Consider the following 17,761-nt stretch of genomic DNA (forward strand, 5'->3'; position numbering starts at 1 on the left):
CCAGCTGTCACTGTTGCCGATGCAGAAGCGATGTGCCTGGCGGTCCTTGCCCAGCAGCACAGGGCTGCGCTGCACGTGTGCCTGGGCTTCTGGTCAGGGTCAGCACAGATAGCGTGAGAGCACATTTGGAGACAGCTTTGGGAAGTGGAACAATTTTGATGCTGTGCTCCTTGTCTTGCCAGTCACCCATCTGCTTACCATTGCAGCAAGGACTGTGCATGATTAATGTATTTGCAAGCAAAACTCATTTTATCGTCTCTGGAGACCAGAGGGAGCTCTAGGACATTTCTAATGTTACTGATTTTTTTTTCGAGACTACAGGAAACAGTTCAGTGTCGAGCAACCAGAGTATTAAACTATATATTATTTAGCCTTTAGTGAATTCTGCACTATATTAAGTTAATTTTAGTAAAATCATTACTTCATAATACAAATTTGTGAAACATATCACATGGTTTGACCCCTTCTACTTGAAGTAGCTTATGTAAAATTAATAGGTTGAAATTTTTGCTACATTATGTTATATAAACCTCTATGTTATACAAGCCTCTTATGTAAAACCTGTTTTGGTAGATCAGTCTAAAGTTCAAAAGGGGCAGGGAATCTTATTGCTGCCTACGTGTACAAAGTTGGCTTTTGAGTTTGGAGGGTGAACAAGAGTGGAGCTTTCTTTGATTCCCTAAATGTGGCCCTTAATTGCTGCCACCACGCTCCCTCTCACCAGTACTTGGTGTGGCCATTCCCATGGATCTGTGAGCTCCTCAGGAGCTCCTCTATGCATTCCCTCTCAAGCTGCTTTTTCATATTATGGGAGCTATACCAAGAGACCTGAAGATCTGCTGGCTGGCTTGTGCAGAATTGCCATGAAGTATTATTATTTTTTAAGTCTATTTAAAAGATCTAATTACAGGAATTCTGTATTTTGTTGCAAATACTATTTTAGGGTACCAGCACTGTATTAAGTAGGAAAAGTCCCTGCAGGAAATGAGTTGAAAGATAATTGCTCGATAAGTTGGTAGGAAAGTCTAAATAATTAAGGAATGTTTAACACTGGCACGCAGCCTTAAGACTTGAGCAAAAGCTTTCCTGACAACCCTGATTCTTTTCCCCCTCTCGTCTTCTCCTGGTCACCTGTGTCCGTGTTACTGCAAGTTGCTCACCTGGCTGGTGTACACAGGGTCACCCTTTTGACTAAGGAAAGGGAAAACCCAAATCAGAGGGCAAAGAAAGATCTGGGGAATCACCAAGGAAGATGTAAAGGATTGAATGATTGTTTCAGAAGCATGTAGAGGATGGCAAAGCAGCAAGAAACAGTCAGGAGGGCTCTAGCATCCTGGCTTGGCAGGAAAAAAGACACCTCATATCAACTGAAGTCCTCATCTCACTGGATAAGTGGCCAAGAAAGAAACTGCTGTTGTGGCATATTATGAGCTTGATAAGGCTTTTGGCAGCAATCTGAAGTGCCCTCATATGTGAAGAGCCTTAAGATAAGTACAAAACCCACTGATTGTTGGCAGCTTATGATCAAACTGGTGAGACATATCAAATGGAGCCGCACAAGTCTGTCCTACGCCAGTTTTTCTCAAATTTGTGGTTGGAAATCGAATGGTGGACAAGAGCTATTGAGCCATGGGCTACACTGAGAGGGAACACAAGCACGTCCACTGATGGTTAAAAACTATGGAGACCAATTAGGAATCAAAGTACTGTAATAAAGTAAACAGGTGCAAAACACTTGAGGAGATCAAGCAGGGGCATAATCATGGACGGAGCAGGTGACCATGCCACAGAAAGGCTGGGGCACTAATGTGGGAACCGAATGAGTAGATGCCAGGGAAGGTGGGGAGGAGAAAATAATAAGAGGGAAAATCTCTTTGGGGGATTTATCTTTATCGTAGCACTGTGTATGAAGCACCCGGCATAGTTCTCCTCTCAGTCGTTCAGCTGTCATGAGCATGAATGTCTCAGCATGAATGAGACTTGGCTACAGTGCTTGAGTCTGTCACACTGACAAAAATGTGCTCAGGAGAATCACAGCTCAAGTGGAAGGTACAGCCTATAGGAAACGAGGAATTAGATTTTCTTTCCCCCCCCCCCCCCCCCAGAAAGCAGAAAGAGGGCACAGTTACAGTTTTCTAATATGCAGAAGAAATGGAGGGCAATGACCCAAGTCCTTCTCTTCCCCTTGAGGGTAGTGCAAGTAGCATAGAGTTCGGCAGCAGGTTTGTGTTGGATGCTTCAAAAAATGTTCCGGGTAATTAAGTAATGCAACATTCACTGGGTGTTTTAAAGAACAAGGAAGACTGACAAGTAAAAGCAGCTGTATGGGCAGGCTGCTGCAGAGCCTGGAGATGCAATAGCTGTTGTTTAAGTACCTTTCTAGGCTAAAAAATCAGCAGTCAGTGGATCAAAAAGACAACAAATTACAGACAGGATAGAAAAATCTTCTCTGGTAAGGTCCTATGCTTCAGTTTTACAACCGATGTCAGTGTTTAGAAATGGATTTAATTGTGCTTCTTACAATAAACAGCAAATGTGAGGTGCCAAGCTTTCATTGAGCTGTTAAGGTGCAGGCAGTACAGACTGTCCCTCCATAGCTCAGGCAGGGATCTGGCTGAACTCTGGGGCCGCAATGACTGGCTTTCATAGACACAAGGCAGAGGAAGCCATTAAACAATCTGTTTCAGTAGTAATTGAAGTAGTAGGAAACCACTGCCAAAAACTAATCCCCATGGGCCAAAGCCATAAGCCACATGGATGAACAGATTGCTCTGGTGAATGACTCTCAATGTTGGAGTTGGACTGCTTTGAGCCACATGGCCATGTCTCTCTCTCCAAGAGATGCAGAAAACAAACAGAAATGCCACCATAGCAATGAAGTGCTGAATGACCGAGTTTGTTCTGCAGTGTTACTCATTGAAAAAATGAAGTAAGATTTCCTAGCCCACAACCTGTTCCCAGAACAGTGCTTCTCTGGCGATGACCTTGGGCACACCCAGGACCACACCCTCAAAATACTTGGCTCATCTTGTGGGGTTTTCTTCCTCTTAAAAACAACTTTGTGTTCTATCCAGGCCAGAAAGGGCCACACTGGTCCCCTTTAAATTAGAGGTGTCAGTTGAATATGAGAAATGCTATCTAGGTAGTACTGGTGGTCGGTCACCCCTGAAGTCTGTCTCCAGCAGCAGCAGGAGGAGATGGCCTGGAACAGACACATGAGCTTGGCTGCTTTCTGCAGCACGTTTTCCTTCTAAGCCCCCAGCATCCCCAGCTGTTTAACAGAGGCGGTAGGAGACACGTCCACCCTTTATATGGCACCGTTGTCCATGAATCCATTCTGTGTCTTTGGAAATGTGTTGGTGTTGCTGGCTTCCACAGAATCCTGGGCGGGAAAGCCATGAGCATAGGTTCTTTGATAATGCTGGTTTGAATGTCTATAAAATCCTTTCTGAAAACCCAGCTATACTTCACCCACTGGCCTTTATCCACATGCTCTCTGACACCATCCCAAAAGACTATCAGGAGCCAAGGCAGGACTGCCCCTTACGGGAGTTGGGCTGACTGTCTCCCAGCTGATCAGGTGTATATATCACCTCACCAATCTTATCTTTAACATACTCCCTCCTGTATTGCCCAGGACCAGCACCATCCTGTGGTCCAGAGGACCACTCTGAAGCCAGTTCTGCAGTTGGGGGTGACACTGGCAGCCCACCGGCATGTCAGCACAGATGCCACCCAGCCCTTGCTCTGGGGTGGCCCAACTCAGCTCCCCAAGCCATCCTGGCTAGAGCAGACTCACTGACAAGGAGGCTTTCTCTTTGATCCAGTACTTACTTACTATTTACACTGCATTTTTCACCAAGAAGACTTGACCTTCCCCTTGCTGCCTTTGATGTATTTACTTCAAGACCTTTTGCTAAGAGTTCAAGAAACCCCACAAGGCATCGTCCAAACCTTTTTTCAGTACTTTTACCTTGTTTACATGTGACCTCCCCTGTTTTATGGCCTTTGTCACCAATTGTCACGTGGACAGGCTTTCCATTTCTTGAATAGTGGCCTGTTTTATATGACAGTCACATTAGCTTTTCCTCTGAGGGGGCAACACCTTGTTTCCTTCTTGAGTAGTGGCAACTTCTTAGTGTGGGCTTCTAGCATTGTATTTTTTAACAGTCTTCAGGATGCTTGCTGGCTTCTTTGGTTTGAAGCTGCTCCTCTCTTGCTGGAGACCATTGTTTCTAATGTTTGCCTCAGCTTATTTAATTGCCTTCCTTGAAACTAAATGCTCCCATACTGGCTGCATGTGGCCTGTTTTTTCCCATTTCAGCATTAAAAGTGATCATGTTGTGAGATTGTGATCTCAGAGCAGTCTCCCACTAACACTGCTTAAACAAAGTTCTTATACCACACTAGCATTTGTTTCTGTGGGTTCCTGGACTCTCTCTTCCTGGAAGCAGGGATTTATTGCAACCAAAAATTCTCCTTCTGCACCTCATGCTGACCAGACTTTGATCTAGCCTATATGCAGGCTCCCACTCGTACCATCATCCTGTATTTACTGCTCCTCTGGTTTCATTGACCACACTTGTTGTCCTCATAAAGATGAATAGTACAGTCCTACTACAGTATTTTTGTCAGTAGTGACTGAGATTTCCACCCACAGGTTTTTAGGGGTGTAGTATGTCCTGTAATATTTTTATGATGTTACACTTTTATTCTTCACATACGGCATCACTTCTCCACTTCTACATCCTACTCTGTCATTCCAACAAGGTCCAACACAAAAACCCCCCCGGACACTGTGCCTGTAACTCATTTTATTTAACCAACTAAGAAAATTGAGTATGATCACCTTCAAAACACTTCCCTTCTGAGTTGGTACACAGCTGCATACAATGCGGCCGACCTTCAAAGCAAATGTGCAGATTATTCTCTGGAAGGCTTTTGAGGTTCTCCATCATTTTTGCTTTCACATCTTCTACCGACAAAAAATTGGTTCCGTTGAGCACAGACTTGACCTTTGCAAAGAGGCAGAAATAGCAGGGAGTCAGGTCTGGCAAATAGGGTGGATGCTCAGTGATGTTGTTATTAGCTAAAACTGCTCCACAGACAAAGCATTGTGGTCTGTCATGTTGTCTTGATGTTAACTCACTGTTCACTCTTGCACTTCAACATTTTCTGACCGCGGGTAAGACAATGTCTATCAGAACACATATCCACTTGTACTGAGCAAAGCGATCGAATTGAGCTTTGCGTCACTGTGACAGGTTAGAACATGTTCTATAATCATCTATTTGTCTCTCCACTCTCACTCATGGTTCCTGAACTATAGGATTAGTCACGGGGGTCTTTTTGTGTTGTCTGGCATTGCTGTATCTCATTGTTTTTCTAGCCTCCACTAACTCTCTGAGATACCTGCTATCTCAGAGTTGTCATTCAGCACCAAAAATTTGAGTTGCCCTTGTTTGTTTTTCAAGCCTCTAGGAAACCTGCAGAAAGACTTTTATTGGTTAATACTGCACGTGCCAAACCCTTACCACTGTATTCTGTCTATTTTGTCTTTCTCATTTATTGTGATTGTGCTGTTTATTTCCCTCCTCTTTCTTTCAAAGGTAAACTGGATGTCAGCCATGTCCACCTTGTAGATCATGTCAGTCCAAATTGGGTAGCCTTCTGCATCTGTCGGCTTTCCCCTGCTTCTACTGGAAACACTCCTCTACAAGCTCTTTTCCAGTGTCACAGCCTGGAAACTGTTGCAGTTCAGGTGTAGTTTCCCCCTTCTAGGCTGCTCCTCCTGTCCATGACGGTTTGCTAGTTTCTCACTTGTCTCAACCACCTACAAGCCCTCGCATTTCTCCATGAGCCCATGGTGCAGCCTCGGGACAAGGGACCTGTGTCTCACCGAACCCAGAGCATCCCACCTCCCTGCCACAGGCTGGGGAGCCTTCCACAGCTTAAATAGGCTTAACTGCTTTGAGATCATATCAGCCTAATGTCTCCCCTAAAGGCCTAACCAGGATGGCTCATTTCTTACCCTACCCTTATTAAGCTAATTAGCAATAGAGACATGTTCAAAAGCAAGAAAAAAACTCACACAGTGAAGATGTAGGTGACCTGAGACTCTTTTGTGGCTTCACCCCACGTGCTGCCCTGCTGCAGCCCTCAGTCTCCCAGAAACACTTCATTTCCAAGAACTGGCAAGGTTTCTTGTCACAAGGAAAAAAAATGGTTTCATTTCTGTCCTTCAAATCAGCTTTCGTCTTATGTATTCCCTGCCTATTCAGCCACATCTCAGCTAAGTCAGATCAAGGAAGTGACAAAGTCCAGGAACGGATGTGTTCACAGGTACAGAAATCAGGAATATAGATTCCTGTCATAATAATAAAAATCCTGGCAGCATAGTTTTGTACCTTTTCCTTAGAAACAGAGACAATCTCTAACAAGACATCGACTGCATGCTTGAGCCACAGGGCCATATTATCCCACAGACATCTGCCCTACAACATTTAATTGCTGGAGACTTTTCTTCCCTCCTGACAGGCGCAGGTGAGAAGAGTAAAGAGTAGGCGGTACTGAATCTGATCCGGTGCCGTGCAGTCTGGCTTCTGGATAAACCAGAATCATAGAACGGTTTGGGCTGGAGGGGATCTCAGGGATCATCCAGTTCCAACCCCCCTGCCATGGCCAGGGGCACCTCCCACTACACCAGGCTGTTCAAGAAAGGCCCCATCCAACCTGGCCTTGAACATTTCCAGGGAGCAGGCATCCACGGCTTCCTTGGGCAAATTGTCTCTCCCATGTGACTGCTGTGACCAACGAAAAGCTGCCTACTGATAGTTTATGAATATTCTCCATTGACTGGATCATCATTGTCCTTGTTATGTGTACTATAGGTAGGTGTTATGCTCTTAGCACACACCCAAGCAGCAGCAGAAGACTCCGGTTGCTCTATACGTAGGCTGAGGAGCTTGCTGGGCTGTTGTGGCCAAAGGCTGATGGCCAGCTACTAGGGGCATCCCCTGGGGACTGATCCTGCAGGTACTTCTGTTTAGTGTCCTTAATACTCACATGGGACAGAATGTGCTCCCAGCAAGTTCATAAGTGCTTGGTGGGACAGAACTGCCTGTCAGAGGAATGGGGATGGGCTGGACAGGAATTTCATGAAATTCAAATACTGGTGCTGCCAGTTTCCAAACCTGGGGCAGAAAAGCCCCAAGCACCCCATGCTGGAAACCAGCCAGTTTGAAAACAGCTCTGCAGAGAAAGCCTGGGGATTCCTGGTGGACAACAAGTTGACAACAAGTGGGTAATGCACCCTTGCAACAAAGGCAACCAACAGCCTCCTGGGCTGCACTAGGAAAAGCATCACTGGCAGGTCCAAGGAAGTGGTCTCTCTCATCCACTTGGCAATTCTGTTAGCAGTGCGCCCAGGTAGCCAAGAAGGCCAATAGCATCTTGGCCTGTATCAGAAACAACGTGGCCATCAGGACCACGGAAGTGATTCTGCCCCTGTACTTGGCAGTGGTGAGGCCGCACCTTGAATACTGTGTTCAGTTTTGGGTCCCTCACTACAAGAAGGACATTGAGATCCTGGGGCACATCCAGAGAAGGGCAACGAAGCTGGTGAATGGGCTGGAGAACAAGTCTTATGAGGAGCAACTGAGGGAACTGAGGTTGTTTAGCCTGGAGAAAAGGAGGCTGAGGGGAGACCTTAATACTCTCGAAAACTATCTGAAAGGAGGTTGTAGTGAGGTGGGTGTTGGTCTCTTCTCCCAAGTGATAGGTGATAGGACAAGAGGAAATGGCCTCGAGTTGAGCCAGGGGAGGTTCAGATTAGACATTAGGAAAAATTTCTTCACTGAAAGGGTTCTCAGGCACTGGCAGAGGCTGCCCAGGGAGGTGGTTGAGTCGCCATCTCTGGAAGTATTTCAAAGACGGGTAGATGAGGATCAAAGGCAACAGTTGTATGTTGCAATAAGGCAAATGTGAACTTGATGAAAGAAAAGGGGTTTTTCACAAAAAAAAAATAAAATGGTGGGTGTTTAAGCACAGTATCAGGTTGCACAGAGGGGCTGAGGAATCTCCGTCCTGAGAAGTGTTCAGAACTTAACAGTGCAATGCCCTGAGAAACCCAATCTAACTTCAACGTTGGTATTGCTTTGAGCAAAGAGTTAGACTAAAGACCTCCCGAAGTTCTCTCCAACCTCAATCATGCTATCTTTCTGTGGCTCTGTGAAGATGTAGCCAGAGGGGTCAATGGAAAATGTAGATGTAATCTTTTCAGCACATGCGGTGAGAAGTGAGGAAGGAGCCACTTGCATGGATGCTGCACGGCTTGCTGAACAGAGGAGCACTCTGCACTGGCTCTGGGAGCACCATCATGGTGTAGGCATCACTTGTTCAAGGGCTGGGAAAGGGAATCAGCAAAACAGTGATAGCAACGCCCAAGACGTAATAGGCCTGGACTGGAATAGCTCAACCAGCATATTATGTGGCACTTCGGCATCTGTAGCCCTTCTTCTGCAAAGTTGAGCTATGCTTTTAGAGGTAAAGAAGCAAAGTTTTAAGGGGGCTGTTTTGAGCCATCTCATTCCTCCAACTGCAGACTACCAGGGAGAATAAACTGCGGGGCAGAGGAGAGCAGAGCAGGTAGGAAAGCTGGCACTGCAGTCCCAGCACGTGAGCACAAGCCCATAGGGAAGGTGAAATTGTGGGTGCTGAGAGGATTCTTGGAGAAGACAAAGAGAGGGCACAGAGAGAGGTTCAGTTAATCCAGTGACCACAGTGACCAGCTGAAAAAATTACTCAGTATTATTTGGCTTGCTTCAGCTAAAAGTGGAGGGAAATCCCCATCCTGCTATTCACTATTCATTATGAGCTACTTCTTCCGTGAGATTTTTGAGAAGTTATATCAAAATGTCAGTCTTCTTGAGCAATATGCCCGGTCCACAAGGCACTCCTCTGCCCTGGCATTGAACAATAAAGACAAAGCTGGGGGAGCAGCACAATGCTCCTTTCATCACAGCCAGCCTTGTGCAATGGCTCCTTCTTGTAAAGACACTGTCAGAAGTGGGATGAGACCCTATGAATCCACACCACCGAAGGAAATGGGGGCTTGCAAGGAAGCGCATTGGCAGAACCAGTCAGTCCCACCACTAATAAAACTGTGCCAAACAAACCCTCCTGCACTTTGCTTTATGCACCCTTTGGAGACCAACGACAGCCTCCAAAGCCACCAGTCAGACTCTCCTACCTGCAGCAGGCGATACTTTTCCCTCCACTGTGGTATTTTTAGCATAGGAAATGGTGGGGAAAGGATTGTGAGTGTGCAGAAACATAGGTGGGGAGTGAAGGGAGGGAGATGTATCTTGAGGGCAGACACAGAGCTTGGTGAAAGGAGGCAAGGGGCTCCAAGACCCTCTGACTGTAGGCAAATAAATCCTTGCTAATGCGCTGCTGGTATCCTTAGCCTTAGTATCTGTCCAGAGGTGGCAAACGCAGTTTCAGTGATTGGAAATGCCTGGCTTACTATGCTCCCCCTACTCACAAGCAGGTGTACACCAGAAACCTCTCCCCCCACAGCAGAGAGAAATGTTGAGGCTTTTGGGAACTGATGTAATCTTAAATTTGACACTTTGAATAATGAGTTTGGTTAACATTAGTAGCTGATTTGCCTAGCATGAGCAGCTGGATTGCTGAAGCCTTAGGCTGCAAGCAACAAAGTGAGCTTGGGCTGAACTCTCTTAATCCAAAAATTACTCTGATATATTGTGACTTAACTAACATAGCAAAATTGTATAAGCAATATTAATTAAGACATTATGCTTAGCAATATGAAGTAGAGTAACTTGAAATCGAAGAAAAAGGAACTATAACTCATGCAAATGAAGAAAGAGGCCGTTCTACCTGGAGAAGAATTTCTTCATTTTGAGAGTGGTGAGGCACTGGCACAGGTTGCCCAGGGAAGCTGTGGATGCCCCCTCCCTGGAGGTCTTCAAGGCCAGGTTGGATGGGGCCTTGGGCAGCCTGATCTGGTGGGAGATGTCCCTGCCCATGGCAGGGGGGTTGGAACTACATGATCTTTAAGGTCCCTTCCAACCCAAACTATTCTACGAGTCTATAATTCTATAATTCTATGATTCTACGAATCAGCAGAAGGCAAATGAATTTTAGGTACAGATAGTGAAGAAGGAGGCCATTCTACTTGGAGTCAGCAGAAGATAGATGAGATCCAGGTGCAGATGAAAGAAAAGATAATGAAACTGTTTAAGAAGCTAAAAGCACCTGTGCCAAAATTCCAGTCATTGAAGAAGACAACTAACAATTAAACAATCTGACTGGACAAAAGAGACACACTTGCCATGTGAACACATACACAAATAGCTTATATAGTAGGTTGTGAGTCTTTAAAAAAATGACTTGCATCATTAAAAGCTCTGATGACTACAATAAAAAAGCTGAAATGACAGGGTATAATTTTTTTTTTTTGCTGACAAGTGATGTCAGGCAAGCACGCTGTCACAGGACCAGGGAGGTGATTCTTCCCCTGTACTTGGCATTGGTGATGCCACGCTTGGATATTGTGTTCACTTTTGGGCCCTTCACTACAAGAAAGACATTGATGTGCTGGAGCGTGTGCAAAGAAGGGCAGTAAAGCTGGAGAAGGGAACTGAGGTTGTTTAGCCTGGAGCAAAGGAGGCTGAGGGGCAACCTTACCACTGTCTACAGCTGCCTGAAAGGAGGTTGTAGCAAGGTGGGTGTTGATTTCTACTCCCAAGTAACAAATGATAGGTCAAGAGGAAATAGCCTCAAGGCGCAGCAGGGGAGGTTTAGACTGGATATTAGGAAACATTTTTTCATTGAAAGGGTTGTCAAGCACTGGAACAAGTTGCCTAGGAAAGTGGTTGACTCATCATCCTTGGGGGTGTTTAAAAGAAGATGTGGTGTTTACGGACATGGTTGGTGGTGGAGTTGGCAGTGTTAGGATTATGGTTGGTGGTGGAGTTGGCAGTGTTAGGATTATGGTTGGACTTGACCTTATAGGTCTTTTCCAACCTAAACAATTCTGTGATTCTGGGAGCACCCCTTCCGGGTAGGAGAAGATGGGCCACCAGCATGGACATAGCCAGTCTCTCAGGAGAGTTCTACCCCACGCAGTAGGGCTGGATGTCCCCCCATGCCATGTAGTTGACAGCCTAGGGTCAGTCCTAGCTCTCTTTTCTTGAGCAGGAGGGACACAGTCCAGGATGCAGGGATGGGCCTGGGGCAAACACTTGCAGAACAGCTAAATACTTGGTCTTTAGCTCAGATTTTCCAGGAATAGGATGTGAAATATAAGATACAGATAGAGAGACACACAGAGAAGAATTGGGTGTGGGTTTTTCCCTTTGGAAATCCGGGAAATCCCACTGCTGAGAACATACTTGATGCCATGCCAATGTCTACAGTGCAACAGGTTCTGTTTACATAAGAAAAAAGTGCTGTTAAGTCTCACAAAATCACAGCCCACTACATTTCATCACAGTCTCAGATTACCGCTGAACAGAAGGTAGCTTCCCCTATAAATATATTAAACTTTCCCAAAACTCAGTCCTGTGCCAGAAGCTGAGCTGTGGACAAGCAGGTAAGATACCACCACTCAGGGCAGGAGCTCTTCTCATTCCCTTCAGCAGTACCATCTCCTCGGCAGCCCAGGGGCTGCAGCAAGAGATTTCTGCTTGAATAAGTATACCGAGATTTGTTCTGTAGTTCAGGACTTAGGTCATGTGAGTTTAGATGGCTCTCATCCATAGGTAAGTCTGTCTCCCTAGACTCCCCTCACAGCCGGTGAGGGAAACAGATGCTCCCAGAGCATAACTCTGAAGCAGACAGCCACAATGATTTAGACAGCTTGCATCTTGAAATTGCAAATTTCTGAGTATAAAGACCCAGGAGATTCAGGCAAAGCTCTCCAGTGTAGCAAAGGTGGTTTGTATACAGAATATGAGCAGTGAATAAGGGGCACTCATGGTGGGACTGCAGAAGCACAGGGCACTGAAAATTACTAAGCTTTATTTTCTCTGAATTAAATATTGAGATTTGGAGGAAGTTACCAAGATGTTGTAGAAGGTGTGGGTTTGAAATACCAGCAGAAGTGAGGCATCACAAGTCTCTTATGAACAGCTGCAGCCTGGTTTGCGCCAGAGCAAATGAGCTGCCGTTAGGGTCTATTAGTATAAGAGATGTGACTCCATTTGTGTATTGCCTCGCTTATCCACCCAAGAGGAATACCCCACCAGCTCAGAAAGAATTTCTTCATATTTATTGAGCAAGCAGCGAGATGTATTCACGTCTTCATGCGCGCTAATGCTGACTGATTGATTTTTCAGGCTGCTCTACGTGCTCAGGAAGAACCACTCCATGTACCCAATGCTTGTGCTGCTGGGGCTCACTGCCCTCCTGGGTAAGTCTGGCATCCCTCGCTGCCAAAGACAAGCTCCCAAGGCTGGGAAGCAGGAGACATTGATACACCTCTTCCCCACCTCCTTGAAATCTTGATTGCCACTAAAGTCTGTCAGAGGACAGAGCGCTCAGGTCCCCCTGTGAGACTTACAGAAGGAGGGGTGGCCTCTGAGGGGAGGGTGGGTGCATGGTGTAGAGTGCAGAGTGCAGGGCAGGACCTCACCTACTGTGCATCACAAAGAGCGACAGAGGCAGCCCCGTGCATCTCCCCTGCCCCGTAGCCTGTCCTTTCTGGGGTGCAGCCTCCCACTGGGTTTTACTTGCAGTCACAAAAAGTTTTTACTGCTTGAGCCTTTCCTTGTCACCTCTGCAGGTGCCTCCCAGGGCTACCCAGACTGCTATGGCAGCGTAAGCAGAATTAACACCCCTGGAGCTTCATGCAAAACTGCAAGAGCAGAGCGTTTATCCTACTGTGGTGAGTACCCCTTTTCTTCCAGACAGCTTCATTTCTCCATGGCACAATTACCCCAAATCCTTCATGTTTGCAAAGCACTGAACATGCTTTAGATGCTGAGCCTGCATAATATCCCTGATGACAATCATCTGCCTCCTCACAGCATCAAGACAAAAAACATTTTGATGTAATTCTGTCTGAATGAAAAAGAATAGAAGGAGAGAGGTGAGAGACAATTCTGAGTTTTAAAATTTATCAAGCAACCATCTTTACTTTTGATTTTTACTGCAGAAGTTAGAGCTTCAGAAAAGATTGCTGAACGGGACCTAGAAGCTATGAATCAATATAAAACACTCATTAAGAAAGTTGGTGAAAAACTGTGTATTGAACCAGCCCTGATTGCTGGTATCATCTCCCGGGAATCTCATGCTGGCAAAGTACTGAAGAATGGCTGGGGCGACAATGGAAATGGATTTGGTTTAATGCAGGTATTTGTCGATAGTCCATTAAAACCTGATAAACAAATATCATATAAAAAAAAAGTAAGCCCCCTAAACTTATCACCCATTACAGCAGGCAAATTACTTTTTTTTATTGTTTTGATATTTTTAGGTTGACAGAAACTCACATACACCTAGGGGACAATGGAACAGCGAAGCTCATCTTACCCAGGGCACAACCATACTTATAGAGATGATAAACAGAATACAGAAAAAGTTCCCAACCTGGACAAAGGATCAACAGCTGAAAGGTAAGATACAGGCCACAAGTTCTGTCCAGGAGAGAAGAAAAACTTCAGGATGAGAACATACTGAATGAGTTCCCATGTTCCTCGATGACCACATTTCTAACAAATGGTCACTTAGCTTTTCACATTGTATTTCACAAGCTTTTACAGTTCTGTGTTGGTTTTGCCTTTCCACAGTACGGCAGCCTCGCTGAATTTCCACCACCATGTAGCAAATATTTATATAGCTGAAATCTAGTCTATACAGGAGCTGAGCTTTCCTTACCTGACCATGAGGAGTCTCCTACAGCCATTTAAGTTAACAAATAACTCTGTGGTTTACTTGAATGGGGCCAGCAGTTCCATGTCTCTGTTAACAAAGGAGACGAGGTGTTTGCTCTCAAGGAATTGCAAAACTGTGCTGCGCAGCATGGAAAAGCTGTCTGCTTCAAAGCAGGCTGCACCAGTAACCATCTTGGACTCCTGGGGCACCAACACTAGGTTCATGTCAAGCCACCTCAAATACCTCTGCTTTTCAACACACGGAGTAGCATATATGCAGCTGTAAGACAAAGATAATGCAATGTGTAAGTGTTTTAACTCTCTCTTAAGAGCAGTAATTTTCAGGGATGAATGAGAAGATTAAAGGATCTTGGATATGATATGATATGATATGATATGATATGATACAGAATTATGGAATTGTTTAGGTTGGAAAAGGCTTTAAAGATCGAGTCCAACCATAAACATAACAGTTCCAAGCCCACCACTAAACCATCTTATTCTATTCTATTCTATTCTATTCTATTCTATTCTATTCTATTCTATTCTATTCTATTCTATTCTATTCTATTCTATTCTATTCCATTCCATTCTATTCTACTCTATTCCATTCCATTCCATTCCATTCCATTCCATTCCATTCTATTCTATTCTATTCTATTCTATTCTATTCTATTCTATTCTATTCTATTCTATTCCATTCCATTCCATTCCATTCCATTCCATCTCAGTGTAAATGAAGGGCTTGCACTGGGCTGAAAAAATGCTGCAAGTTCTCCAAGCTGCAAGTGTCTGTGAACACTTCAGCGTTCACACAGTTTCAAGTATCTTTCTGGTGCTTTTGTGGATTCAGGAATAACTGTAAGCTGTTTGCAGAGCCCCACTTAAGTCAGAGAGGCTCCGATAACACCACCTACACCCATTCTGAAGTCCCGATAAGTGAAAGCTTTCAAAACCAGTAAAGCAGATTAGAATCAGGCTAGAATTTTCCCTATTTTTTTAAGTCTGTCTGACTTTTTTTGTGATTCATTTCAGGTGGGATTTCAGCCTACAATGCTGGTGATAAGAATGTCCGAAGCTATGACAGGATGGACATCGGCACTACCAATGACGACTACTCAAATGATGTGGTTGCACGAGCCCAGTACTACAAGAAACATGGATTCTAGACTCGGGAATCACTATGGAACCACTTCCTCACTGTCACCTGCATGACACAGCTGAGGGAGCCAAGACACAAAGCAGCTTCTCCTGCAAATGTATACGAATACAAATGTACAGGAATTAATTACATGAATAAGAATTTGCACACTAAACCCCTGAATTTTTAAAACAATATTCAGTAAGAGACCAATCACATAGTTTCTTTGCAAGCAGTATGGTTTGGATTTGACGAAGGGAATATTACCAAAATATTAATAATTTTTTTCCGCTATCTACATATTTCTCCGAGCTATGAAGAGTAGTTTGTTTTGCTATTGAAAATTTGCTGCCTTCCAGATCTTAAAACACGTTTCTGCCAAAATCTGTCATTCTGTTAAGAAATCAAAAGGCAAAATACTTTCTTGGGTATTAGCTTCATGATTTATTTTTCCGAGGCTGCTCGAGATTTGTGTCACGTTGCAGAGCAGTCTTTTGGTTTTTTTCTTAATGCTAATTTTTCATATAAATGCACAGAATATTGGTGGATGTTTTCAGTCATACAGGAATAAGCAAACAGAAACTGAATAGAAGTCTTATTAGCAAATGAAGCAGGACTCTAATGTAAGCAGTGTCATGTCTGTTAGCAAAGTTTGGATGAATATGATGTCAATTCTAGGCAGACAGAGAAATTGAGAAGAAAATGGAATGAAATACATGTTTGTGCTTCATAAATTCTTTTCCCTCTCTGCTGCTTGTAGAAGAGTGACACTCAGGAAAACAACAGTCTTTAGGTTTGGCATATTTTGGTGCCACTATTCATTCTAGACCTGGAAATTAACTATTTCGGGAGTGGAAGGGTGAAAAAGCAAGGACAGAAGAGGGGAATGAGAAGCCCTCCAGGGCCAAAGGAAGAGTTGGTTTTGATTTGACAGCAAACAGTGCGAGCTATGCTTTTCTCACCAGCATCCACTTGCATGCTGGGGGAACTTCCTTTATTCTTCCACGATGTGCATACCCTTTTGGACTGGTAATAACTGTATGTTGAAATAATCAGAAAAAACCTTGCAGCAAACATCTTAAATAAACAGGGAAATGCAATCTGAAGTCATTAACAGTGCATAGAGTTATGATATGCATCCTTCCAGGAGCAAATAGAGACCATGCTGCGTGGATTTAAACAGGGTAAATAGTGCCCGGACAACATGTTTTCCTCCTGTGATGAGATGATTGGCTTTACGGAGAAGGGAAGAGGAGTGGATGTGGAATACCTTGATCTGGCAAGGCCTCTGTCCTAGCCTGTGGTAGTGTCCTTATAGCCTGACTGGTGGGACACAGACTGAATAGTTGAGTAGAAAATTGGCTAGAAAATTCCTAGGCTCAAAGCATGACAGCCAATGTCACAGGGTCCAGCTGGTGGCCAGTTGCTGGTGGCATCTCCTGGGGACAGATCCTACAGCCAGTACTGCTTCCTGTCTCCAGCAGAGACAGGGGCAGAGATCACTCCCAGCAAGTTCACAGATGGTACCAAACAGGTGGTCTTGGAGAGGCTGAGGATATGAGCTAACGGTAACCCCATGGACATCAATTAAAACAAAGGCAAGGGCCTACACCTGGGACAGAACAATTCCATGTATCAGTATGCGTGGTGGCCAACTGTCTAGAAAGTAAACTGTGTAAAAAGGGACCTGGGGGTCCTGGTGGACACCATGGACATTTGCAGGGACTGAGAACACCCTGATCTGAATTAGCAGAAGCCTAGTTAGCTGGTTGAGGAAAATGAACACTTCCCTCTCTTTCATGCCATTGAAACCATCCCTGGAATGTATTCCATTTGGGGCTGGTGTTACGTTTGGTGCTCCCTGATACATGAGGGACACTGAGGTTCAGGCTGGACATCAGGAAAAAAATTTTCACAGAAAGGGTCATTGGGCACTGGAATAGGCTGCCCAGGGAGGTGGTTGAGTCACCTTCCCTGGAGGTGTTTAAAGGACGGGTGGATGAGGTGCTGAGGAGCATGGTTTCGGGATTGTTAAGAATGGTTTGACTCAATGATCCAGTGGGTCCTTTCCAACCTGGTGATTCTATGATTCTATGACACACTGGAGTGAGTGCAGCAGAGGCCACCAAGCTGGTCTGGGGCTGGGGCTCAGGGACACATAAGGAGAGGTTGAGCAAGCTGAGTACGGTCTGCCTGAAGAAGAGCCAGCTTTGGGTCCACTATCCTGTCTGAGCTCTGACTGGACTGACAGGCTCTGCAGTCTCTCCCCACCTTCTCCCAAGAGTCCGACTGCCTGCACTGAAGGTCAGCTCTGATACTACACTATGAAGAGCTTCACCCGTTCCCCCCTCCCGTGCACCTTCTGCCTGCTGGCTCAGAAGCTGCATTTAAGGTCACAGCCTAGATCCTCACCTCAGCTGCACTTGGAAGTCAGGCTGCATCGGGCTTTGTAAGCTTACTGATTCTGATTTTACCTTACTGAGTTTCCTTCCTGGCTTGCTCTTCAACCTGTGTTGTAATTATGGACTTGTCCTAGCAAGTCGTCTCAGCTTGAAAAGACTTTGCTTGCCATCACAACAGCTGACATGGTGCTGTGCACAGCCTGCATGGGAAAGTAGGCTTGAAGGTGCCTGCCTTGTTGTTACCCTGGAGAAGCAGCTGTCTGACAGTATAAGTATAACCTTGGAAATCCAGGTCATTAACTTGATTTTTTAAATGC

The 17,761-nt window shown here is 45.0% G+C and overlaps 2 protein-coding genes across 4 annotated transcripts in view; one reads left to right on the forward strand and one right to left on the reverse strand.

Annotated features, from left to right (window-relative positions):
• The window catches only part of MRPL30 (mitochondrial ribosomal protein L30), a 48,422-nt gene that overhangs the window by 15,478 nt on the left and 15,183 nt on the right, over window positions 1-17,761 (reverse strand). The window contains exon 6 of one of the 3 annotated variants that reach the window (XM_054053103.1): window positions 4,877-5,015. The exons of 1 other annotated variant lie outside the window; for it this stretch is intronic. The gene's annotated coding sequence lies outside the window, so the exon portion shown is untranslated. Of the gene's footprint in view, window positions 1-4,876; window positions 5,016-13,649; window positions 14,182-17,761 lie in introns of those variants that run through there. One more of the 3 variants, XM_054053098.1, reaches the window with a different exon arrangement.
• Window positions 11,501-16,148, forward strand: LOC104056651 (lysozyme g). The gene is made up of 6 exons (XM_009557925.2): window positions 11,501-11,620; window positions 12,366-12,439; window positions 12,812-12,913; window positions 13,184-13,380; window positions 13,505-13,643; window positions 14,937-16,148. The coding sequence occupies exons 2-6, from the start codon at window positions 12,397-12,399 to the stop codon at window positions 15,068-15,070; spliced, it is 615 nt and encodes a 204-aa protein (XP_009556220.2). The 5' UTR covers window positions 11,501-11,620; window positions 12,366-12,396; the 3' UTR covers window positions 15,071-16,148.

Source organism: Cuculus canorus, chromosome 1 (assembly GCF_017976375.1).
Source record: "Cuculus canorus isolate bCucCan1 chromosome 1, bCucCan1.pri, whole genome shotgun sequence".
In the NCBI taxonomy this organism is placed as follows: Eukaryota; Metazoa; Chordata; class Aves; order Cuculiformes; family Cuculidae; genus Cuculus; species Cuculus canorus.

What these genes read in the sequence shown, in the direction of transcription:
- LOC104056651 (XM_009557925.2), top strand. Translation starts at nt 12,397, where the DNA reads ATGTACCCAATGCTTGTGCTGCTGGGGCTCACTGCCCTCCTGG. An exon ending in ATGGATTTGGTTTAATGCAG is followed by an intron (nt 13,381 to 13,504) that starts GTATTTGTCGAT and finishes TGATATTTTTAG; the next exon opens with GTTGACAGAAACTCACATAC. An exon ending in AAAGGATCAACAGCTGAAAG is followed by an intron (nt 13,644 to 14,936) that starts GTAAGATACAGG and finishes GATTCATTTCAG; the next exon opens with GTGGGATTTCAGCCTACAAT.